General features: G+C 37.3%; 1 protein-coding gene across 2 annotated transcripts in view; it reads left to right on the top strand.

Moving 5' to 3' along the window:
- Nucleotides 1-27,458, top strand: part of LOC135227249 (lysine-specific demethylase 6A-like) — a 214,575-nt gene that overhangs the window by 56,674 nt on the left and 130,443 nt on the right. For both annotated transcript variants that reach the window (XM_064278892.1, XM_064278893.1), the window contains exons 4-8: nt 2,203-2,252; nt 11,227-11,285; nt 15,962-16,082; nt 20,214-20,268; nt 21,595-21,629. In XM_064278892.1, coding sequence (XP_064134962.1) covers nt 2,203-2,252; nt 11,227-11,285; nt 15,962-16,082; nt 20,214-20,268; nt 21,595-21,629 — 320 coding nt within the window. The remainder of the gene's footprint in view (nt 1-2,202; nt 2,253-11,226; nt 11,286-15,961; nt 16,083-20,213; nt 20,269-21,594; nt 21,630-27,458) is intronic.

The raw sequence follows: 27,458 nt of genomic DNA, 5'->3' as shown, positions 1-27,458 counted from the left end.
AAACATGAACATTTTAGAGAGATTTTGTACCAGTTATGACAGTTATGATTCCTCTTCCTCACTCTGTCTGGGCCTTGGTGGTGCTCGTTGCCTGATTAGCTTTCATGCCCTGGAGCAGTCGAGCTGATGAAACGTATTCCAAGTCAGAAAGAGTAAGAAAATTTATTTAGGAGATGTAAGTTACTGGAACTCAGCAGCAGTGCAGACTGTCTCTGTGGGGGTCACAAAAAGGAATTTTACATTAGGGTCTGTATAGAATTTTATAACGGCTAGAAATGTCTTTGGCTAGAAATGTCTTCGGGGCCTGTAGATGGTGTAGCCAGCGGATTTATTCATTTAGAGATAGTGACAAGAGACTCTATCAGACTAAAGAGATACATGTCAGACAACTCCTTACCTGGCTAAAGATACACACATCAGACACTTGGGCTCTGATCTCTGTGTGTGGCTGGACAGAACAAAACAAGTTTTTTTTGCATCAGATCAAAGCGAAGAACAAAGTCATTAGCATTAGTTCAAAACAAAGTCATTAACAAAGGTTTAAGAAGGAGGAGGCAGGCAGAGGAAGGAGAAAAACTGGCAGGTTCATCCTGGCATTGGTTATGTCAGGCTATCACTTAACAATTTTGTAAGGAGAAACATGGTGGAGAGTATTAGGGTCACAGTGCTATTAGCTTGTTTATGTTTAATGGCTGGAACATTTTTATGAAATCTTTATTTCCTGTAGTGTGTAGATTCTGATGTTGCATCTCAAAGGATACACAGCCTTTGTTACATGCACATTCATCTTGAGATGAATGTGGTTATAGCAGGATTGTCTTCACTGTCTCTTTTATTGATCTTTGTTAAGTTTCTAGCTTGATCTGCCTCTACTGGTTATCACACCCAGCTTCTAGTATGCACCAGTTGCTGGCTGATTGTTCTTGTTTTTAGCAGTGGCTTGGTGCATAAATTGCTTCAGAGCCTTATCCAGTTAAATCTAACTCCTTTGCTAGTATAGTATGTGAGGCTTGTTTCTGACAATGGAAGGGTTTTTCTTGGCTATATCTTTCCCTGGTTCTCTCGCATAAGCATCTAATTGGTCGACAGTTTAGCTTGTTGTTACCATGGAGCTACAGCTTCCTATTAATGACTTAATATCAGAATCCCTATTGTATCAAAAATCTCCCTTGTTTTTAATAGCATGCTAGGTTTGAACTTCCCCAAGCCCTTTGCCATATGAATTCATTCTGTTAAGGAGAACTACTGAACTCTGTTCTTCCAGCTTGCTCTTTTCCGGGGTTAAACCTCTGCATCATTGGGCTTGAATAGCAGCCCACTTCTTTTGGGCTGACACCCTGCTTTATGAATGGGGCACTGGATAGGGGCTTGCCTTTCTCTTTCTCTGTGGAACATTCCCCTGTGAGGATGGTTGTCATTGTTAGTTGCCATTTAGCTGGTCCCCAACTGTGGTGACCCCATATGTAACAGGATTGGAACCATTGGTTTTCACTGGCTCATTTTCAGAAGAGGTTGTCAGGCTTTTCTTTCTAGTTTGTCTTAGTCTGGCAGGTCTGCTGAAATCTATTTGGCATCGTAACAACATGCAAACCTCCACCGACAGATAAGTGGTGGCTACACTTGATGTGCCTTGGCTGGGAATGGAACCTAGGTTTTCCTCATAAAAGATGAGAATTCTACCGGTGGAACACTGTTCCACTGCTGTCATGAGGGTGATTAGGGCCCAGTATTCTTGGTCCAGGAACCTTGAGAGTGCAGTAGTTAAGTGCTTGGCTGCTAACCAAAAGGTCTACTGTTTGAGCCTACCAGCCGCTCTGTGGAAGAAAGATGTGGCAGTCTGCTTCTTCCCTAAAGACTACAGCCTTGGAAACTCTGTGGGGCAGTTCTCTTACCAGGTTGGGCTCCTGATGGAGGTATAGTTGGTTCAAGCCATTTCCCTAGATTTTATCTTAAAATTTCAATGAATATGTAGGATTTGACCGTGATTTTATGTCTGAACTTCTTTAGGTCAGTAATTTGTTACCATGGGTGGTTTGCTTGGGAGGCTGTAAATTTAAATTGTTTAGTCTTAGAAATTTCACTCTTTGCTGAGATGTAGGTACTGTGGGCAATTTGTTTCAATGTGTTTTTTTTTTTTTTTTAACATCTGTATTATGAATTTTTAAATGGGACATAATTTGACTAGTAATTTTTTTTTTTCAGCATTATCTGCATATCAGAAGTACTACAATTTACAGTCTGACTACTGGAAGGTTCGTACATATTCCCCTACCAATCTTCTTGTCTTTCTCTGAGGCAGATTGTATTCAAAATAAATTGTACTGTCTTTCAATCAGTGACGAAAACATAAATTTTGGAGGGAGACGTGGAAAGGGCAAAAAAAATTTGTATGTTCAGTTTTTTGTGATGTATTTTGTTCTTGGTTTCCTTCTTATAGTTTAGTGGCAAAAGGTAATCCCAACTGTGGTACTTAAAAGCAAGCAAAACGACAAAACCTATCCCTCTTGTAAGTTTTTATCTGGGAATAAAGGAAGGAATGGATGGTGGCCATGCTAAAGCTGGGGAGTAAGGCCAAAGTTATTCCTTGTTACAGTTTCTCTGTTATTAGTTCCCTGGGGAGAGCTGGAAGACCTTTTAAATCAAGAACTGTGTCTAATGATGTTTTAGGGCAGTTTAAGGAATACATGGTTGTTAGCAGATCAGCATGTAAACTTTTACGTATTGCCCAAGTACCTAAATACATAGCTGCTTAATGATTCGCGTAATCATTCTTTGCCCCCCCCAAAAAAATTTATCTTGTGTTTGATGTAACCCATAATATAATTTTTTGATACTAACTGCTATGAGGATTAGCCATAGATGGGGCTGAGCAGAAATCGTAGTTTAGCCACAAACAACATTGCCTGTGTTTTGATCCTTAATGTAAGTGTTTTTGGTTGTTGTTTGTAAATTACTTGGCTTGGAAAGAAGTATAATAAGAAATGAAGATTAGTGAATCCATAAATGTAGATTTTGATAGCTTCATTGTTGTTGTTAGGTGCTGTCCAGCATTTTCTGACTCATAGCAGAATAGAGCTGCCTCAAAGGATTTCTGAGGAATGGCTGGTGAATTCAAACTGCCAGCCTTTGGGTTAGCAGCTGTAGCCCTTAATGACTGTGCTACCAGGGCACCTTGATAACTTTATTGACATATAATTAGCATGCTCTACACCAGTTACAGTAGAGTTGATTGGAACTCATAGCACCTAGAACTATGTTCTGACATGGTTTTCACTGGCTGAGTTTTTGGAAGTAAATTGCCAGACTTTCCTTATGAGGAACATCTGTAGATTCAAACCACAGCCTTTCGGTTAGCAGCTGGGTGGGTGACCGTCCGCACCACTCAGAGACTATATACTCTACAATATATGATACAGTATACAGTTGTTTTATACTGTTCACCTGTTCATAGTCTACATCTCATTGCTGAGCAACTGTCATCACTTCAGGAAATTTTAGAGCATTTCATCACATTGAAAACAAACCCCATGCCCATCTATCCTTTAATTCCTTACTTGCCTATATACACAGTCTTAAGCAACCATTAATCTAGTTTCTTTTTCTCCAAAAATGAAATAGTTTCAGAATGTTTGCCTGTTCTGGACATTTGACATAAATGGAGTCATATGGTATATGGTCTTTTGTGACTTCCTTTTTTCACTTAACATATTTTTTCAAGGTTCATTCATTGTGTGTCATGTATTTTATTCCTTTTTATGTCTGAATAATACTCATTTGAATGGACCTACTGCATTTTTTTTTTTTTTTAATTTATCAGTTGATGGACACTTCACTTGTTTCCACACTTGTCATTATGAATAATGCTGATATGGACATGTATATGCACAATTTTATGTGCATATATGTTTCCATTTCTCTTGGATTTATACCTAGGAATGGACTTGCTGGGTGAAATGGTAAATTTTTGGCCAATTACTAGACTGTTTTCTGAAGTCACAGCATCATTTCACATTCCCACTTTCAGTGTGTAAGGATCTTATGTGGCCACATCATTGTCAATACTTGTTATTGTCTGTCTTTTAATTTTTTTTTTTTGGCATCCTATTGAATGTGAAGTAGTATCTTATTGTTGTTTTGACTTTCAATGCCCTGATGACGGATGATGTTGAGCATCTTCTCATGTACTTGTTGGCCATTGTGTATCATTTTTGGAGATACATCTATTCAGAATAATTGACCATTTTTAAATGGTTAGTTATCTTTCTATTATTGTGGTCTAAGAGTTCTCTTATATATTCTACATATAAGTGCATTATCAGATACAGGCATGTCTTGGAAATATTTGTAGGTTCAGTTTCAGACCACTGCAATAAAGCAAATATTGTATAACATGACTGACATGAAGTTTTTGGTTTCCTGGTGTATATGAAAGTTATGTTTACACGATATTGTAGTCCATTAGGGGAACCCTGGTGGTGTAGTGGTTAAGCGCTACAGCTGCTAACCAAAAGGCCGGCAGTTTGAATGTGCCAGGCGCTCCTCGGAAACTCTATGGGGTAGTTCTACTCTGTCCTATAGGGTTGCTATGAGTCGGAATCAACTCGACGGCAGTGGGTTTGGTTAGTGGGTAGTCCATGAAGAGTATGGCTGGTGCAGTGGTTAAGAGCTACGGCTGCTAACAAAAAGATCAGCAGTTTGAATCCACTAGGCACATCTTGGAAACCTATGGACAGTTCTGCTGTGTCCTGTAGGGCAGCTATGAGTTGTAATTGATGGCATCAGTGGGTTTATGGGTAGTCCATTAAGCATGCCAGTAGCATTATGTCTAAAAAACAATGTACATACCTTAATTAAAAAATAGTTTATTGCTTAAAAAAAATTGCAAACCATCTTCTGAACCTTTAGCGAGTTACAATCTTTTTGTTGGTGACAGGTCTTGCCTTGGGATTGATGGCTGCAGATTGATCATGGTGGTGGTTGCTGAAGGTTGAGGTGGCTGTGGCAGTTTCTTAAATAAGACAATAAAGTCTGCCTCATTGGTTGACACTTCCTTTTGCGAAAGATTTTTCTGTAGCATGTTGTACTGCTTTGATAGCGTTTTACCCACAGTAGAATTTCTTTCAGAATTAGAGTCAACCTTCTGCTCTATCAGCCAAGTTCCTGTAATAGTCTAAATCCTTTGTGGTCATTTTAAGAATGTTCACAGTGTCTTCACCAGGAGTAGATTCCATCTAAAGAAACCACTTCCTTTGCGCACCCATAAGAAGCAACTTCTCATCTGTTATAGTTTTATTATGAGAATGTGGCAATTTCATGCATATCTGCAGGCTTCACTTCTAATTTCAGTTCTTTGCTGTTCCTACCACATCTGTATTACTTCCTCCACTGAAGTCTGGAACCCTCAAAGTCATCCATGAAGGTTGGAATCAATTTCTTCCAAACCCCTGTTAATGTTGTTATTTTTACTTCTGTGAATCACAGATGTTCTTAATGGCATCTAGAATGGTGAATCCTTTCCAGAGGTTTTCAATTTCCTTTGCCCAGGTCCATCAGAGGAATCTCCATCTATGGAAGCTGTAATCTTACAAAATATTTCTTAAATAATAAGACATGAAAGTCAAAATTACTCATTGGTCTGTGAGCACAGAATGGATGTTATGTTAGCGAGCATAGTAACAACATTAATCTCCTTGTACATCTTCATCAGAGCTTTTGGGTGACCAGGTACACTGTCAATGAGCAGTAATATTTTGAAAGAAATCCTTTTTTCTGAGCAGGAGGTCTTAATGATGTTTCAACAGATGGATGCAGTGCTGGAAGTGCTCACTTTCATATGCCATGAAATTTGGAAGACAGTTACCTGGCCAACTGGCTGGAAGAGATTTGTATTTTGCCATTACAAAGAACGGTGATCCAACAGAATGCGGAAATTACCGAACAATGTCATTATTATCACACACAGTTAAAATTTTGCTGAAGATCGTTCAAAAGTGATTTCAGGAGTACATCCGCAGGGAGCTGCCAGAAATTCAAGCTGGATTCAGAAGAGGATGTGGAGTGAGGGCTTTATCATTGTTGATGTTAGATGGATCTTAGCTGAAAGCAGAGAGCATACCAGAAAGATGTTTACCTGTGTTTTCAATGGCTATGCAAAGCTGTTCAACTGTGTGGAGCATAATAAGTTATTGTGAAGAATGGGAATCCCAGAAAACTTAATTGTGCTCATGAGGAAGCTTTACATAGATCAAGAGGCAGTTGTTCACACAGGACAAGGGGATACTGATTGGTTTAAAATCAGGAAAGGTGTGTGTCAGGGTTGTATCCCTCCGTCATACTTACTCAGTCTGTATGCTGAGCAAATACTCTGAAAAGCTGGGCTGTATGAAGAACGGAACATCAGGATTGGAGGAAGACTCATGAACAGTCTTCGATATGTAGATGGCACAACCTTGGTTGCTGAAAGTGAGGAGGACTTGAAGCTTTTGCTGATGAAGATCAAAGACCACAGCCTTCAGTATGGATTGCACCTTAACATAAAGAAAACAAAAATCCTCACAACTGGGCCAGTAAACACCATGATAAATGTAGAAAAGATTGAAGTTGTCAAAGATTTCATTTTGTTTGGATCCATAGTCAACAGCTGTGGAAGCAGCAGTGAAGAAATCAAAAGACATATTTTATATACGTGTGTGTGTGTGTGTGTATATATAGAGAGAGAGAGAGAACAGATTTGCTGTGAACGACCCCTTTGAATTAGTGTTAAAAAGCAAAAATGTCATTTTGGGGACTAAGGTACACCCAACTCAAGCCAGCGTGTTTTCACTCGCCTCATATGCATGTGAAAGCTGGACAATGAGTAAGGAAGACTGAAGAACAATTGATGCCTTTGAAGTATGATTTTGGCAGAGAATATTGTACATACTGTGAACTGCCAGAAGAGTGATCAAATCTGCCTTGGAAGACATACAGCTGGAATGCTCTTTGGAAGCAAGGATGGCAAAACTTCATCTCATATACTTAGGGCATTTTATCAGGAGGGATCTCAGCCCCTGGAGAAGGACATCATGCTTGGTAAAGCAGATGGTCAGCAAGAAAGAGGAAGACCCTTAACCAGTTGGATTGACAAAATGGCTTCAGTATTGAGCTCAAACATAACAACGATGGTGAGGTTGGCTCAGGTCCAGGTAGTGTTTCTTTTTGTTGTACATAGCGTCGCTATGAGTTGGAACTGACTTGGTGGCATCTAACAGCTATGGGCTTAAAATATTCAGTGAACCATGTTGTAAACAGCTATGCAGTTGCCCAGGCTTTTCTGTTCCATTTATAGAGCACAGCAGAATAGATTTAGCATAATTCTTGAGGGCCCTACTATTTTCAGAATGGTGAATGAGCATTGCCTTAAATTTAAAAAAGCTACCAGTTGTATTAGCCACTAACAAGAGAGTCATGCTGTGTTCGTAAGCAAGGCATTGACTTGTGAAAGTTCTAGATACAGCCTTCTTCTATTATAAGGCTGTTTACATTGAAAATCTTTTTTAGTGGAGCCACCTTCATTATTTATCTTAGCTAGATCTTTTGGGTAACTTGCTGCTGCCGTCTCTACATAAGCACTTGCTGCCTCATCTTATGCTTTTATGTTGTGTAGACGGCTTCTTTCTTTAAATCTCATGAACCAACGTCTGCCACCTTCAAATTTTTCTTCTTTAGCTTCCTCACCTCTCTCAGCCTTCATAGACTTGAATAGAGTGAAGGCCTTACTCTGGATTAGGCTTTGACTTAAGGGAATTCTATGGCTCCTTTGTTCTTCTCTCCGGAGAACTAAAACTTTATCTATGTTAGCAATATGACCGTTTTGCTTTATCATTCACATGTTCCCTGGAGTTTGCTTTCTTATCATTCCTGTGTTCATTGGAATACTACTTTTAATTGCCTTGGAGAGCTTTTCCTTTGCATTCACAACTTGGGTTACTGGCATAAGAGGTCTAGCTTTCAGTTTTTCTCAACTTTTGACCTGGCTTCCTCACTAAATTTAATCATTTCTAGCTTTTGATTTAAGGTGAGAGACGTGAGGCTCTTCTTTTACTTGAATACTTAGAGGCCATTATAGGGTTATTAATTGGCCTAGTTTCAGTGTTGTCTTGTCTCAGGAAATAGGGAAGCCCTAGGAGAGAGAGAGAGATGAGCGAACAGCTGGTTGGTGGAACAGTGAGAGCATACACAATTATCAATTAAGTTTGGTCTCTTACATGGGTGCCCTGAAACAATTACAATAGTAACATCAGCTATCGCTTATCATATATCACCATAACAGATACAATTGTTATGAAAACATTTGAAATATTGTGAGAATTACCAACATGTGACCTAGATTACAAAGTGAGTACATACTGTTGAAAAATAGAGCTGACACACTTGCTCCACACAGGGTTGCCACAAACCTTCAGTTGGTAAAAAGTGCAGTATCTGTGAAGCACAGTACATAGAAGTGCAATACAATGAGGTATGGTTGTGTTTGATTTGATTTCCTATGGTATATCAGATATAATATGTAAAAATGTTAGGAAACGTATCTTTTATGTTTATCTTTAACTTTCCTAATAGTGGAGCCCTGGTGGCAAAGTTATGAAGAGCTCAGGCTTCTAACCGAAAGGACAGCTGTTTGTTGAGTCCACTAGGTACTCCTTGGAAACCATCTGGGGCAGTTTTACTCTGTCTCATAGGATATCCACGAGCAGGAATTGACTTGATGGCTCATCATCTGTTGTTTCTTTTGTTGCTTATGTTTTTGTTGTTATATGTAAGAATCCATTGCCAACCCTAAGGGCACAGGTTTTTGATCTGTTTTAAGTTACTTTTTATACATGGTCCAACTTCATTCTTTTGCATGTTACTGTCAGGTGACCCCAGTACCATTTGTTGAAGAGAATATTATTTCCCCATTGAATGGTCTTGACAACCTTGGCAAAATTGGTTGACCATAAATGTATGGTTTTATTTCCTGACTTCCAGTTTGTATGGTTTTATTTCTGGCTTTTAGTTGTGTTGCATTGATCTATATGCCTATCTTTGATAACATGTCCAAAATATGTGAGGCATAGCCTCGTCATCTCTGCTTCTAAAGGAGCATTCTGGTTGTACTTCTTCCAGGACAGATTTTTTCATTCTTTTGGCAGTCCATGGTATATTCAATATTCTTTGCCAGCACCACAATTCAACGACATCAGTACTTCTTCCAGCCTTCACATGCCTCTAAGGCAACTGAAAACACCTTGGGTTAGGCACGCCTTAGTCCTCAAGGTGACTGTTTGCTTTTCAACACTTTAAAGAGGTCTTTGCAGCAGATTTGCCCAGTGTATGTCATTTGGTTTCTAGACTGCTGCTTCCATGGCTGTTGATTATAAATCCGAGTAAATTGAAATCCTTGACAACTTGTCTTTTCTATGTTTATCATGATGTTGCATATTGGTCCAGTTGTGAGGATTTTTGTTTTCTTCATGTTGAGATGAAATCCATACTGAAGGTTGTGGTCGTTGATCTTCCTCAGTAAATGCTTCAAGTCCTCTTCACTTTCACCAGGCAAGGTTATGTCCTCTGTGTAAGAATGCAAGTTCTTAATAAGTCTTCCTCTAATTCTGATGCTGTGTTTTTCTTCATATTGTCCAGCTTCTCGGATTATTTGCTCAGCATACAGATTGACTAGGTATGGTGGAAGGATACAGCCCTGAGGCAAACCTTTTCTAACGTTAAACCCCTTGTTTGGTTCAAATGACTGCCTCTTGGTCTATATACACGTTCCTCATGAGCACAACTAGGTATTCTGAAATTCCCAATATTCATAATGTTGTCCATAATTTGTTATGAGCCATACACTGGAATGCCTTTGCGTAGTCAAAACACAGGTAAACATCCTTCTCTGGTATTCTCTGCTTTCAGCCAGGATCTGTCTGACTTCAGCTGTGATGTCCCCGATTCCACATCCTCTTGTGCACCATGCTTGAAAATCTGGCAGTTCCTTGTTGATATACTGCTGCAGCCCCTTTTGAATGTTCTTCAGTAAAATTTTACTTGCATGTGATATTTATTTAATGATATTGTAAGATAATTTCTGCATTCTTTTGGATCACCTTTCTTGGGAATAGGCATAAATAAGAATCTTCTTCCACTTGGTTGGCCAGGAAGCTCTCTTCCAAATTTCTTAGCATAGATAAGTGGGCACTTCCTGAGCTGTATCAGTTTGTTGAGGTATCTCAATTGGTGAATACTGGAGCTGTATTTTTCACTAGCGTACTCAGTGCAGCTTGGACCGCTTCCTCCACTACCATTGGTTCTTGATGATATTCTACCTCTTGAAATGGTTGAATGTCGACCAATTTCTTTTTGGTTCAGTGACTCCGTGTGTTCCTTCCATCTTCCTTTCATGCTTATTGTGTTTAATATTCAGTATTGTTTAATCCTTCAGTATTGCAACTGGAAGCTTGAATTTTCAGTTCTTTAAGCTTGAGGAATGCCAAGTGTGTTCTTCCCTTTTGGTTTTCTATCTCTAGGTGTTTGGAGATTTCCTTATAATACTTTGTCTTTTTGGGCTGCCCTTTGAGATCTTCTGCTCAGCAGTTTCACTTCATCATTCCTCTTTTACTTTAGCTACTCTACCTACGTTCAAGAGCTAGTTTCAGAGTTCTGTCTTTTCTTTCCTGCCTTTTTTAATAACTTCCAGCTTCTCAGCATCTCACAAATCACCACAGTACTATAAACTAACAGATGAGTGGTAGCACAAAGAATTAGTGACATTTAAAAACCTAAAATTGAAATGACTAGGAGGAAGCTTGTTTTTAGTACAAAAATATATTGGAGGGTAACACTCTGCATTTCTTGACTTCTTCCTACAAGACTGAACTTAAAATTGAATCCAGTTCATGAAGCAGAGCTAGAGAAAGAGGACAGAGTGGAGAGAGCATAATCTTAATTTTTTTTTATCACTGAATATTTATTTTACATTTGCTCCAAAGGATTCTGTTGGTGAATATTTTAGAGTGGGTTTGATTAAAAAGTATGTCTCCAGTGTGCTTGGGTTCTTTGTTAACTAATGACTTTATTGTTTTTTTTGAAGTGTATTGTAATAGATAATAGAATTTTTAGAACTTAAAACATCTTGTGTAGTAAATATATTAATAGCATATTTAATACTTTTACTAAAAGTTTTGTGTTTTTTCTTTTTTTTTAACATAGAATGCTGCCTTTTTATATGGCCTTGGGTTGGTCTACTTCTACTACAATGCATTTCAGTGGTAAGTTGACATAAAACTACCAACACCAGGTGTTTTCAGTAAAGGATTTAGTTTCTTTGTGAGTGTGTGAGTGTCTCTGTGTATGTGTGTGTGTGTGTGTAATAAGCACATAAGATATTTCAATGGCAGTAAACATTTTGCAGTAGTAGCATGTTTTTCTTCCTGTCTTTTAATCAGATTTGATCCCCATGCCCCATTCCCACTCAAAATATCAGCCAACATCTTCTGATGTCCAGTAACAAGTAATCAAGTGATAAATACTCAGTTTCTTCTAATAGAGGTAATGATACCTCTTTCAGCCTTGATGATTAACTGTGATAGTAATATCAGATTTTGTGAACTAAATTTTAGGAAACTTTTTTAGGCCTGTGCCTGGTGGTGCTAGTAATTAGCACAACTTCTGACTGAAAAATTGTAAGTTCAAGTCCACTCAAAGGCTCCTAGCGATTTCCTCCTGAAAAATCAGCCGTGAAAACTCTACAGACTACAGTCCTACTCTGATAGAAATGTGGTTGCCCTGAGTCAGAAATGACTAAATGAAAACCATTTTTACTTTTTTCCTTCCTTTGGTTTTTATTTTATTTTTTTCCATTTGAGTACTATGAGAGCTCAGAGGAAGGTGAGCAAATACATAGCCAGACTTTTAAATCATGTCATGCAGTACACCCTGAATATTAGACACAGAGTTTTAAAATGTGTATTAAAAACTATTTAATATAGTTTCCCTATAGGAGAATATTTAACTTTAACTTGGATAGCTTTTCCTACATTTTTTTTCCTTCATTGTCTTCTTTTGGTTCCATTAATTATTGCTCATGTCTGCAAGCACCGCATTGCTTGTTGGGTAAACTGTGGATGATAGATGCTCATCTTTTTTTTCTCATTAATTATACATTGCTTTAGAGAGATCTTAAACTTAAGCCACCTACCTTCTTGTGTAGTGAATCGTATTTAAAACCAAGAGCCAATTTAGGTATATTTTAAGGTGTTATAAACTTCTTTAAGATGGAATTCACTGTTCTGAACTTTCGGAACTGGAAGAGGCCTTGGAGATCTATTACTTTAGTGTCTTAATTTTGTTGTTGGGAAAAGTGAGATGTGTTAATTTTACCCAGTGTTCTATAATCATTCATTTAGTGGAAGAGGCAGACCTGGTATTCTTATTCCTGTATGTGATAATTATACTTTGTCTTGTCAGCATACTGAAAGATGGCTATTTTTAAGTCGTTATTTATAGTTGTCCTGAGAATATGGATACAAACAATTTAGCCATCTAGAAAAGACCTGGCCATCTGCTCCTGTGAAGATTGTTTGTTGTTGTTAGGGAGGGCTGTGGAGTTGTTCCTACTTATAAAGTCCTTATGTGTTACTGAAGGAAAAACCTGATCTTACTGTTACCCAATTAGGGTTCATGCCCTGGAGCAGTTGAGCCAATGAAACATACTCCGTCAGAAAGAGTGAGAAAGTTTATTAAGGAGATGTATACATTACCGGGGACCTGGTAGCAACACAGGCTGTCTCTATGGAGTCCCAAAGAGCAGTTTTACATTAGAGCTTATTAGAATCTTACAAGGGTTACAGATGTCTTTGTAGTCCCCTGCCAGGCATTTATTTATTAGGCTAAAGGTATACATATCTGATACCTGGGATCCAACTGTCCTGTGGAGGTTGTATGCCACAGGTAGTCCAGACAGAACAAAATGTTACCTGCATCAGTTTTAAAACAAAGAACAAAGTCATTAACATTTGGTGAAAACAAAGTCGTTAACAGAGGTATGTGAAGGAGGCAGGCAAAGGAAGAGCAACTTACAGATTTATCATGGCCTTAGTTATGTTAAGCTCTCAGTTGCCCATTTAGAAATAAGAAAAACATGCTGGGGAGTATTTGGGGTCACATTACGCTATTCTCAGAATTGCTTGTTGTGAGCCATTGTTGCAGCCATTGTGTCAGCCCACCTTCTTGAGGGTCTTCCTCTTGTACACTGCCCCTCTACTTTACCAAGCATGATGGTCCTTCTCCAGGGACTGGCCCCTCCTGGTAACATGTCCAGAGTACCATACTTGCTGCTGAGAAGCATTCTGGCTGTACTTCCTCTGAGACAGATTTGTGTGTTCTTCTGGCATTCCATGGTGTCTTCATTCTTCTTCTCCAACACCATAATCATAGTCCCACATGACAGAGTGGAACTGCCCCATAGGGTTTAAATCAGGGAATTCATTTACATAGGAGCAAATCCTCAGGCAGTTTCTTCCACGGAGCAGCTGCTGTGTTTGAACCACTGACCTTTCAGTTAGTAGCCGAGCACTTAACCATTGTACTACCATGTCTCCTTAAAGGCAGTGATACCTGTTGTTGTTGCATTGGTTCTGACTCATAATGAACCCTACAGGACAGAGTAAAACTGCCACATAGTTTGCAAGGCTGTTGTCTTTACAGAAGCAGACTGCCATCTTTCTCCTGCGGAGCAGCTTGTGGGTTTGAAACTCAAGACATTTTGGTTAGCAGCTGTGTGCTTAACCACTGAACCACCAGGTCTCCTTAAAGGCAGTGATAGTCATGCACAAAATATGCATTTTTTTCATTTGGTAAGATAAGCTTTAAATATTTGAAAACTATAAACCTGTCTGCATGTGTCACAAAAACTTTATCATATTTTATGGCTATTTCTAATGTTCTAATATGATGTCAGTCAGTATTTGGCAGTCAGTAAATTGCTGACACCACTTTCTATGTTTACCTCACACACTTGGATTTGATTTATTGCAGTAGAATTATTTACTGAATAGAACATGGTCTGTGCTATTATCTGGAGTTATCCAAACTGTTGACACTAAGGCACAGTCCTCCTACTGCCAAGTCTGCCCTAGACTTTCGACCCCACCTGCATGGAGTTAGGGTCCAACTACAAAGGTAGAGGAAAGACCCCACAAAAGACCTCTCTTCTGATAATAACTTCAAGTGGGAGATTTCTTAAAACCACCCTAGGTTTGATAACCAGGTAGAAAGGCATATACAACTCACTGAAACTGTTAAACTCATTATTATAAAGGATACAGAAAATCAAACAGGGAGATGCATAGGGAAGAGTCTGGGAGGGTAGCAGGTGGGAATTTTGTTTTCCTTAGGGCCCATTACTATCCTGGTAAAAATATGTATGGAGTATTCAATCAGCTCTGAGTCTAGAGTTTTTATTGAGGCTTAACTACATAGGCATGATTTATTGTCCACATGGTTGATCCCAGTTTTTCAGTCTCCTGGTAGCTCCTGTCTGAAAGCTCCAACCCTAAATCATGTGATTGGTTTTTCTGGCATGTGGCTAGTCTCATCATGAGACAAGTTATTAGAATAAACTATCAAGCATCAAGTGTGGTCTAAGGGAGGGCTGCGATGAATAACAAAGGCGTCTTACACTTAGGAAGTTCCGAGTTTAGCTCCCAGGTTACCTCCCAGGGGCTGAGGACATGTGCCCTACCTCTCAATACCCATAAAACAAACCCATTGCCCCGGAGTGGATTATGACTCATAGCAACCTTACGGGACAGAGTAGAACTGCCCCATAGGGTTTCCAGGGAGTGGCCGGTGGATTCGAACTGTCGACCTTTTTTGTTTAGCAACCGGTTTCTTTCTTAACCACTGTGCCACCAGGTGTCCAGACCTCTCTAGGGAGCCTGAATTTCTTCCCAGGTACCTGTTCACATTCACATTCTCACTCTGTATCTTTCCCCTCCTCAATTCTACACCACTTCTTCCCCTATCAGTCAACACTTATTGAACTTGAGCCTTTTACTATGTTATTTAATTAAAAAGAGAAGAAGAATATAGACCTCAAGGAATAGAGTAGCAGGTAACAATAAATGAGTCCTAGCTCTGGGGATAGTTTTGAATAGGTTTCAGTGACAGATCTTAAATGTAAAATGGGGATTTATTATCAGATGGTTGTATGTACATATGTAATCTAGAGTAGATCAAAGGGATTGTGATAGGAAATTCATCAGTGACTTTATTTCTGTAATTTTGTAGACATTTGTATTTTTTTTCCTTTAACTTGAGGTAAAATTCACATTTTTAAAAAAAGTCCAGTACTTAACTGTTAGTGCTGTGCAGCTACTCAAAATTTTCGAAGACTAATTCATATGATTTATGTGCTGCATCTTTCTTGTGTTGACTGGCTGGTGGTTTCCAACTGCTGGCCTTTAGGTTAGTAGCTGAATGCTTAACCATGTGCCATAAGGGCTCCTTGGCTAATGGGCATCCACATGAAAATAATAAATATTGAACCCATCTCATACTATATATGTTAAGTTCCAAGCCATAATGTGAAAGGCAAAAATATAAAACTTTTAAAAAGCTAACTTACTCAGAACCACCTAGAAACAGTCATTTACCCTTTCATCTTTTAAAACCTTTACAACCACTCCTTTCTCTGAGATGTTTCAGAAAATTTTAAATTGGTTGTTTATAATGAAAATTTTTGTCGATTTTGAAATATTGTTGAAATAATGGAAACAAAAAGTTCAACTGATCTTTCTTTTCCTTTTCTAGTCTCTTACTATTCATAACATTTTTATAAGACTGGCATTTCCATTAGAATGTGGTAACCAGAATGTTATGTGATACTGTCAAACAAAATACATGTGTTAAAATCATATGATTTCTTACATCTGTTTTATTTCAGGGCAATTAAAGCATTCCAGGAGGTGCTTTACGTTGATCCAGGTTTTTGCAGAGCTAAAGAAATTCATTTACGTCTTGGGCTTATGTTCAAAGTGAATACAGACTATGAATCTAGTTTAAAGGTAGGTGATTGGGCTTTTCCTGGATATATTTTATTTGTGTGGGTGCGTGTGTTTGTTGTTTATTAAATGTTAGAATGTTAAAGAGCATTGAATTTCTATTGGCACTTAAAAAGTTTTTTGAATATTTAAGATATGAACTAAAAAATAAGGTTGATGTTCAGGGTAAAAGTGTTAGGAGCTAAGACTTGCAAGATAACTTTCATTAACGGTTTTTTTTTTTTTTAAATTGTTAATTTTTCTCTGATCAAGAGAGCATGAAAGTTTTGATTTTATTTAAGCTTTCAAGTCACTTCCCTGTAAGTTACTGACCACCACAGAGATGAGAAAGAGTTGGTTAGTGATACTGCACCTGTTATTCATTGACCTTCCTTATGTACTGATCTTGTTACCCGATTAGGGTCCTGGCCTTGGAGCAGTTGAACCAATGAAACATACTTGAAGTCAGAAAGAGTGAGAAAGCTTACTAAGGAGGTTGCGTACATCACTGGGGACCCAGCAGCAACATGCCTGTCTCTATGGAGTCCCAAAGAGCAGTTTTACTTTAGGGCTTATACAGACTCTTACAAGGGTTGCAAGTGTCTTCGTAGTCCCACAGATGGTCTGGCCTGAGGAGCTATTCATTACAAGTTAGTGACAAAAGACTGTATCAGACCAAACATATAGTATCAGATACCTGGGCTCTGATTTTCCTGTGGGGGTTCTTAAGGCAGAGGTGGTCCGACAGAACATAACAAATTTATTTGCATCAGATTAAAACAAAGAACAAGGTCATTAACATAGGTCAAAACAAAGTCATGAACAAAGGTATGTGAGGGAGGAGGCAAACAGACGAAGGAGAAAAACATATAGGTTCATTATGGCTTTAGTTATGTCAAGTTCTTAGTCGCCCATTTTGGGAAAAAAGAAAATATGCTGGGGAGTATCAGGGTCACAATGTCTTTAGGAATCTCTGTACTTGTACTACCAGGAAACTTCTCGAAATAAAATTATATAAAAGAATGTCCCTGTAAGGCAGTTACGTCGGCAGCTGGTGAGTAGAAAACATCCTTAGGAAAGAACACATTCTTTGTTTAGTACCTTAATTCAAAATCAACTTGACAGCACTATCACAACAACAGTCTTAATTCTAGTGGAATTTGATATTTCTCAAAAAATGTTTTCTTTTTGAGAAAGAGTTTCTTGGTGTGTCTGTGCCATCATTTATATTTTCCTGGACTTTGTAAATAGAGATAGGCCTTGCCTGCATGACAGAAACATTGCTTTTTGGAAGAAATTGAGGTTCTGGGAACCCTGGTGGAGCAGTGGGACAACACTAGAAGCCCTAATATGTGGTATAAAGAGTATACAGAACATTACTAACAATGCACAAACACCAGAAGAGAAACAAAATAACTGGAAGCTCCTAAAAATCAAACACCTGTGCTCACCCAAAGACTTCAGCAAAAGAGCAAGAAGATTACCCACAGACTGGGAAATAGTTTTTAGCTATGACATTTCCAGTCAGTGCCTGTTCTCCAAAATCTACATGATACTGCAAAAACTCAACTACAAAAAGACAAATAGCGCAACTAAAAAATGGGCAAAGGGTTTGAAGAGGCACTTCACTAAAGAAGACGTTCAGGTAGTTAACAGATGCATGAAGAAATGCTCACGATCATTAGCCATTAGGGAAATGCAGATCAAGACTGCAGTGAGATACCATGTCACCCAACAAGGCTGGCATTAATCTAAAAAACACAAAAGAATAAATGTTGGAGAGGTTGTGGAAAGACTGGAACACTTCATACACTGCTGGTGGGAATGTAAAGTGGTACAGCCACTTGGGAAAATGATTCGTGAGTTCCTTAAAAACAGAAGTACAGTACAATCCAGCAGTCCTACTCTCGGAACAGATCCTAGCGAAATAAGAGTCATCACACAAACAAGTATATGTACATTGATGTTCATTGCAGTGCTGTTCACAACAGCAAAAAGATGGAAGGAACCTAAGTACTCTTCAAAAGATGAATGGATAAACAAATTGTAGTAAAAACAAACAAACGGATACTATACAATGATAAAGAACAATGATAAATTCGAGAAACATCTCACGACGAGGATGAACCTGGAGGGGATTATGCTGAGTGAAATTACTCAGTTGCAAAAGGACGAATATTTATATAGACCACAATTATAAAAACTCAAGGGAAGGTTTAAATACAGAAGAAAGCATTCTTTGATGGTTATGAGGGTGGAGAGACATGGGGAAGTATTCACTAAATAGATAAGAAGTATCTTAGGTGAAGAGAAGGACAAAGCACAATACAGGGGAAGTCAGCACAGCCGGACTAAACCAAAAGCTAAGAAGTTTGCTGAATACAACCAAACACTTGCAGGGACAGAGTAGCAGGTACGGAGGCTTGGGGACCATGGTTTCAGGGACGTCTAGGTCAACTGGTATAACAAAGTATATTAAGAAAGTGTTCTGCATCCCACTTTGGTGAGTGGCATCTAGAGTCTTAAAGCTAGTAAGCGACCATCTGAGATGTATCATTTTGTCCCAACCCGCTTGGAGCAAAGGAGAACGAAGAACACCATAGGCACAAGGAAAATTAGTCCAGGAGACAAAAGGTCCACATAAACTGGAGACTTTATGAGGCGGAAACAAGGAGAACTGAATGGTGCCTGGCTACCACAAATGACCACCCTGATACGAAACACAACAGAGAGTCCCGGGCAGAGCGGGAGAGAAGCGTGGCACAGAACCCAAATTCACGTATAAAGACCAGACTTAATGGTCTGACAGAGACTGGAAGAACCCAGAAACTATGGCACCTGGATCCTCTTTTAAGCCAGAACTAAAGCCATTCCCAAAGATTAGATGGGGTTTTAAAACATAAAGTAATTATCATGAAGAGTGTGCTTTTTAATTCAGGCAGATACAGGAGACCAAATTGGAGGCTCCTGTCTGGAAAATGAGAAGGCAGGAAGGGACAGGAGCTGGTTGACTAGACATGAGAAACCCAGGATGGAAAGGGGGAGCGTGGTACCACAGTGTGGGGATTATACTAGTGTCATATAACATTATGTGTGTAAATTTTTGTATGAGAAATTGTGCTGTAAACGTTCACCTAAAGAACATAAAAAGAATCAGTATGTGTAACACTTAAAAAACACAGTTTTAAATATTTATATTCTGGATAATGATCATTTTATAGTTGATTTTTTAATATCTTTGTTTAGTGGTAATGATATTATAAGGTGTGTGTTTTTGTTGATATATTTTAGTGAAAGCTCTGAAAATTGTGTATTGTGGAAATAGCTTATAGAGTAGTTCAGAGAATATAAGTTTGAGCTCTAGTACCTGTTACCTTCCATTAAGTACTTTATGTAATTATCATATTTAATGTTGATGAACAGTAGACGTCAAATATTAACCAGCATTTTTCGTACTGATTTACGTTCTTAAACATTAAGGTTACACAGATAAAAAATAGTCTGTATAGCATTTATCATTTGTCTGCCTGCCTGCCTGCCTGTGCCACCATGGCTCTTATAGAATTAACAGTAGATAGTATAGTTAGTGTTTTAATATTTTATGAGAAATTCTCCAAATTTTACATATAAAAACTTACATACATTTTAAAAGGTCAGCTGAATTTTCAGGATCAATTTGAACATGATCTACTTGATGTAGACTATGTAGGGTTATGATTTTAAAATGTTCCGAGTCAGAGTAATGATTGAAGAACTAGTAAAACAGATGCATTTTATCCCTGATGATAATTCTCAATATTTATTTTTTAGATGCTGAAGTTGAGCTCCTATTTTAAGATAGCAGCCTTTTTCTACAGTAAATACTACTGGACTTTTCAGATTTTTAAACAATGACTTAAAAGACCTGTTGCATTTAAATAAATTTGGTCACTTAGTATTTTTGTTTTCTGGAAGTCTAATTTTTTTCATAATAAAAATACACATTGGATAACTCGATAAGGTTGATTCTTCCCTGGATTCCCCATTCTTAACCATTTCATTAAAATAACTTGACATAGTCCGATTACTGTATGTTAGTCTTTCAGAATCCAACATATACATCAGAATTTAGTAACTGTAAACTCGGTGTGTTAACATTTTCACTTTCCTTTGCAGCATTTTCATTTAGCTTTGGTTGACTGTAATCCTTGTTCTTTGTCTACTGCTGAAAGTAAGTATTACTAAGTATCAATGTTTTGTTGTATTTGTTTGAACAGGAGACTATCCATAGTATATTTTGAATTATGTCCATAAATAATTTTCAAACCTGTATATTTGTTCCTGTTGGTTATTGAGTACAGGAATGGGAAAGTATGTATGCCTGATTAAGAGACTTTGAGATGTTATAGTTCCCTTTACTTGGATAGCTATGGAAGTGCTGATGTCTCATACAGCACTAATAAATATTGAATGCCTACTTTGTGCCAGGTATCAGTCTTTTCTATTGCCTATCTTTTTGAATGTAAACATTGTTCTTCTCTTTTTATAAAATGTCTCCAGTAATTTACATATTCCATCAGCCTTGACTAGTCTTTGAAATTCTTCCGTGTGACAGTCTGCTCATCTAGAGATATACAGCCTTGGAAACCCTTTGGGGTCAGTAGAAGTTGGAATCAACTCTATGGCAGTGGATTTTTTAAATTTATTTACTTTTTATTGGAAGGAAAGTTATGTTATCTACTGCAATATCCTCCATTGTGGGCAACTTAGTGAAAAGGCATCTTTCCAGATCTTTGCCCAGCTTACTGAATCAGTCAGTATCTTTAACTTGTAATTTGAACAAGCCTTACAGGTAAGTTTTAGCAGTTACTGCATTCAGGAACAAAGAGTGATGAAGAGGTAGAGAGCAGAGAGGAAGGAAGGAAAGAAAACCAGGGAAGGAGGGAGAAGAACTGGAAGACAACAATCTGCCTGTATTTGATTTTCCAGATATACCAGTTTTATAATTTTGCTTTTTAGGTAGTTTGATCCTTTTTTTCCTTCTTTGAATAATAGTTACCTAATTCAGAAGAACTAAAAGAGAAATGTCAGCAATCCGTTTCTTTTCTGTGTTGTTACTAGTGTTATGCTGGTTTATAACTTTTTCAAAAATGTTGTTTGCATGAGATTTAGTATAAAAGAATAACTGGTATGCGTTTAAAAATGTCTTTATCAAATAGTAACTGTACTAATTTCTTAAAGGTAGAACTCAGTGTTTGAATACCATGTACCAAAATATATAAATTTTAAATATTTTGTTTTAATGTTGCCAATTCAAACTTTGACTTGTACTGTTTGCTGTATGTTTTTTATGTTTATTCAAATTATATTTAAATGGATTGAAATTTTATTTGGTAATGACTTAAAATGAATAAATACATTCAATCTTTCATAGGTTTGTACATTCTATTTTATTAAAAAATAAGTTACAGTAGTCAATTTATAATCTTTAGTTTATTTACAGTTTGCTGATGTTTTATATTTTGTATTAATTGGTCCTTTTCCCTGATCCTTACAGTTAAATTTCATATTGCCCACTTGTATGAGACCCAGGTAAGTGCTTTAACTGACTTTCTTAAACAAAAACACAAACTAACAAGCAACAAAATTCAGTGTTTTAAGTGATGTAAAAATATATGAAATGGCTTCATGCTTTAAATGAAATATAGCAGGTATTTATTTGAAAGCTGGGTAATAATCTAGCATACATTTAATATTTTATACTCATTGTATATGTTGGAAAGTTTATTAGTGATAAAGTTTATAAGAGAAATGAAGGGATTTGAGATTTTACATATATTTTATGTGTGTATATATATGTACAAAAATTACTGTATATATTTATGTATACATAGTTTTTGTACCTTAAATTCTGTGAGATTTAATTTGTTTGCCAGAATGTCATTTATGTGATTTGTCTCTAACCTTGAATTACCTGTGCTGAAATACGTATACAGTGTAGTCCTGATTTATGACATACTTGGGTTATGATGAACCATATTTATAATCACCATCCTTTTTTGGGGCAAGAAGGGGAGTACATCTTATTGTTAGTTATATGTACCAAATAAAGTGCTGCAGGGCATACTTTGCTAATATAGTCGTTCTTACACCAATCCCCCAAAACAACTAAAGATGGGATTTATAAAGATTTTGATAGTAAAAGGCAATAATAATGACAATTTAAAAAAAAAAAAAGGTTTATTATTTGACTTATGTCCGAATTGACTGATGATGGAGTTGTTGGAATGGAACCCCATCATAAGTTGGAGACTAAATGTACTTAAAAAGGTTTCTGCTGTCCTGATGTGTAATAACTAATTTTCTCTTAAAAATACTCATACATGATTTTATTAGGACATCTTAGAATAGCTTCTTTTGTTTTCTCTAAAATTGAAACACTGTTTGCATATCTGTATTTGATAGACCTTTTAGAATCATGCTTTGATACTATAATCACTACTTTCAAGGTTGTTGTTAAAAGTATCTCAATTTCATTGTAAAATATTTTCTTTGGGTGTACAACAGGGTTTGTTTGGTTGTATGATTAAAAAGTATAACAGCATACAGATTTATATTAGTCTGTAGTGAAAAGTGAGGAAGAAGTCACTATGAGACTAAAAATCAGTAACAGATTATCCCAGTACAATATTAATGATTGTATTTTAATTGTGAGATGTAACATACATTTAATTACAGGTGTTCAGAGGGAAAATATATTCCATATGTGTATATACATATAATTTGTAAAGTAGCCCTGGCATCACAACGGTTAAACTAACAGAAGGTTAGGTGGTTTGAACCCACCAGCCACTCCACAGTAGAAAAGATCTGGCAAGCTGCTTCTGTGGGAGTTAGATGCCATCTAAGCTTAACCTAAAAGACGAAAGATCCTAGTATTACTCGTATTAATATGGGGTGCAGTAGGATAATCTGAGTTTAAGTAACTTGTTTCCGAACCTAGCTATATTATATAGGAGCCATCATGAAGAACTTTAAAAACTTGGATTCCCAGACATATTTCCCTTTCTTCTCCCAATCTTCACACAACATACACATGCCTTCCATAATTATTGAATCAGAATTCATAAAACCTTCAAGTTGACATATTCTGTTAATCTGTACTTCTTTGGCTTTAGAAGATTTATTTTGAAAATTAACGATCTTCTTAATGTGACTGTCATGGATAAAAATTCTTACCTGCCAATGCTAATCTTTGATATATCTAACTGTGTATGTATCTATCTGCCTGCCTGCCCACCTGCCTATCTAGTAGAGTTTTGTTAGCTCCGCTTTTATCTTCTTAATCCTTTTATGCAGAGAAAACAATTTTAACTACGATTTATATATTACAAGAATTTATGCATTTTAGCACATTGAAATTATCCTCATTTCATTGAAACTTGAAATATGGATTTCAAACATTATTAGTCACTGGTGTTCTAGAATTCAGTTACTTGCATTTTAAAAAATTGGAATATGTCCATTACTGATTTTTGAAGCAGGTACTTGTTATTATAGGGTGAGGGCATGGAATATAGAGTGAATATATCTATCTCAGGAAAGGAAATCTGGGTACTATGCTTTTATAGGCCTGTCAGTTTGTCGTGCTGTGATGGCTTGAATGTTGCTATGATGTTGGAAGCTATGTCACTGGTATTTTAAATACCAGCAGGGTCACCCATGGTGGCCTGGTTTCAGCTGAGCTTCCAGACTAAGATAGACTAGGATGAAAGACCTGGCAGTCTATTTCTTAAAAAAAATTAGCTAGTGAAAACCTTCTGCATAGCCCCAAAACATTGTCTGATACAGTGTCGGAAGATGAGCAGTCAAAACAGGTTGGAAAGCAGTCAAAATAACAGTGTCTAGTCAAGGTAGAACCAACCCTTGATGGAACGTGGTTGGAGTCAAGCTTTTTGGACTTGAATTTGCTGGGGGTCATGACTCAAAATGAGAAGAAACAACTGCAAACATCCATTAATTGGAATGTGGAATGTGTGAAGTATGGAATCTAGGAAAATTAGAAATATCGGGAGGGACCAGTCCCTAGAGAAGGACACCATGCTTGGTAAAGTAGATGGTCAGAGAAAAAGAGGAAGACCCTCAGTGAGATGGCTGCAACAGTGCCTGCAATAGTGGGCTGAAGCGTAACAACGATTGTGAGACTAGCGCAGGACCAGCCATTGTTTTGCTCTGTCGTACACAGGGTCACTGTGAGTTGAAACTGACTTGACAGCACCTAACAACAACAATAATACTTTTATATGGTATCTATAAGAAATCTTTATCTCAGTATTTATCTTTTTCTTGTTAATACAAGAAAACTCTTGATTTTAGAAATCCTATTTATAAATGAGGTGTTGAGATAAATAGACTGAAACATAAGAGGTAATTTTGTACTGATAGATTTGCAGGTCTTTCGATTGTCCTCATTTTTCACCTGTATCTGAAAACTCATGTTAAAAAACTGGAGTTTCTCATATCCTTACCGTGCCATTATTCTGTAATCTGATAATTACTTTCTCCTCGTTTGCTAGAATTTAATATAGTTTCAGACATTATACCTTTCCTATTTTTATTATAAGTTGATCGTTTTAACTCTTAATTTGAAATAATGTAGTAGAAGGATTCTCTTGGACACCAGCTGAAGTGATAACACTGACAAGGATCAGCACAAAGCTGGTTCCTGGGAGGAGAGGTCATATGATAAACCCCAATTCTCCAGCTTCTTCTTATCTGACACCAGTCATAGACCCCACGGGCCTTTCTCTGTTGAGTTTGATAGTTCTTTGGAATGGTTATAAAGAACTGATGGAAACAGCATAACTGCAGTAACAACTTTAGTAGCAGAGAAGGATAAAAACAAACAAAGATAGGTAAAGGGTGAGGTTCAGAAGAGGTCCCAGATGGGCCTCAGTGTCTAAAAGAGGGTCTGCCAACTCTTCCCCAAAACCGTTGTTCCTTTTCACCCATCGGGAAACTTTCACACAGGGAACTCAAGGATCTGGCAGGCTTGCCTGTGGTACCTCCTCTCAGATCTTGGCTGGGATTCAGTCTTAATGCTGTACTACTGTGCCCCCACCATTTGGGTCTGCTTATTATCTTTGTTTCTTCTGGTACCGTCACAGCTTCCGTTGCTATGTCATGTTTACTTGCTTCAGGAGAATCATAGCGGAGGGCCCCAGAATCCAAGGGATGTGCTTCCTTCCTGGCTCACCTCAACCAGGAGGCCCCACCTAAACCTTCATGTTCTAGAGTTTTTATCAGTCACTGGAGGGGCCTCCCCAGTTAATTTTGGCAAAGGTCAGCTACTGGGTAGGAGCACCCTACAGCCAATCCACGTAAAGGTCCATTATGTAGCAGGAACCCCAGCCAGTCAGATGAAGGTCAGACCCATGAGGTCTTGGGAACCAGGTCAGTTTTGGACCAAAAGGCCAAATTGCTTTAATAGGTGATCCCCACCACGCAAATAATTTAAAATTCACAGGAAGTTTTAAAAATAGCACAGAGTTAACCAGTGTACATTTCAACCTATCTTTTTTCCAGTGGTTACATCTTATGTAGAAACTGTACAATGTCAAAGCTAGGAAATTGATACTGGTACAATATGTGTGTATAGTTGAGCATTTCATATCTGATTATAGATATGCCACTTTATGGCATGTATAGATGGATGTTGGGGTGAGGGTGGAGCCACAGTTTTTGATCTTTTGGTGATAGATCATTCTTTTTCTGGGACTCTGTTGGTGTTCTTAGGTTTCTGGGTTTTCCAGAACTCAATCTGGGATACCTGAGGCAAAACTAAAACTGATAGTAAAAACAAACAAAAAAACCGTGGAATTCACTTCTGTGTTGTTCTTTGAGTCCAAAGGTCCATAACTGTTAGGTTTCTTTTCTGCACGTTTTGGAGTTTTCTTGTGTTTGTTTTTTATGTAAGTGTCCAGGAATAGTTATGAGGAATAGGGACACATCTGTCCGATACGTCTCATCGAGAATAAAAGATCAAATCAGTCTTTTAAATTGTAACCAATCTTATATTCCTAAAAGAGCTGTAACTTGATCAAAACTAACTATCCTTGTTGACATTTTGCTTGATTTACTTTGCTAATATTTTTATAAGTTGTTTGCATATAACTTCATGAAGACATTGGTGTTTTCTTTTTATTTTTTTATGTAATGTTCTCTGGTGATTTTATAGTCAAGCATAGCACTGTTGAGATTTTCGAAGGAATTTTTGTGGACCTCCCTTTTGGTAAAGTTGTATTTTTTTTTTTTAAGGGTTATATATTTTATCTAATCATTATAATTTACTGGCAAATTTGTTCATAGTATTCCATTTTTAATGCTTATGGAGAACTGTGAAGAGCCTTTTCTCAATTCTTACATTGGTAATTTACAACTCACTTTATTAATCTTGCCTGGGGTTTTCAAAGATTTCTATCTCATATATGTGTTCTCTTTTATTAATTTCTCCACTTCATTATCTTACTACTTTTTGGAATTTAATTTTATTTGATGTTACTTTTGCTAACTTTTGAATACATATTTCTAAAATTTATTTCTGTTTTAAAAATTATGTAAAATACATTGTTGCATTCACAAGTCTGGTGTGTCATAATTTCATTATTCATTTCAGAATATTTTCTATTTTCCACTGTGAGATTTTCAACATAAAGTTTGTTTAAACATGTGATACTTAATATCCAGTCATATAGGAATTTTCTGATTATCTTTTTGTTTTTGATTTTTGTACTATTGATTTTCTTGTTTACTATTTCTGCCTTTTTAATCTTTTGCATTTTTGAGACTGCTTTTTAGCTCACTGTGTGGCCAGTCTTGAGGGCCTGATGACACAGTGGTTAAAGAGCTCAGAAACTGACCAAAAGGTTGACTAATTTGAATCCATAGCTGTTCTTGGAAACCCTGTTGGGCATTTCTACCTTTTCCTGTAGAATTGCTATGAGTCAAAACCATCTTGTCTGCCATGAGTTTTTATGGAGGGTTTTGGTTAATGACCCATGATATAACTGGAGAGAATATGTATTCTCTTGCTCTTGGGCACACTATACTGTTAGGTTGAGTTAGTTGTATTGGTGTTTTCAGTGTCCCCCTTTTTTTTTTTTTTTTCACTTTTTCATTTTTGCCTGTCCGTTAAATTAATTACTGAAAGATATTAGAATATTAGAGCCTCCTATTATGATTATGGAGCTCTGGTAACAGAGTGTTAAATGTTAGGTGCTAACCAAAAGGTTAGCAGTTTGAATCCACCAGCTGCCCCTTGGAAGCCCTATGGAACAGCTTTATGCGGCAGTAGGTTTTATTTATTTAAATAATGATTATAGATTTGTCAAGACTTCTTTGCAGTTAAATTTAGAATAGCTC

The sequence above is a fragment of the Loxodonta africana genome, chromosome Y, assembly GCF_030014295.1.
Source record: "Loxodonta africana isolate mLoxAfr1 chromosome Y, mLoxAfr1.hap2, whole genome shotgun sequence".
NCBI lineage: Eukaryota > Metazoa > Chordata > Mammalia > Proboscidea > Elephantidae > Loxodonta > Loxodonta africana.
The sequence above is the reverse complement of the archived record's forward strand: the minus strand, read 5'-3'. Positions and strand labels throughout refer to the sequence as shown.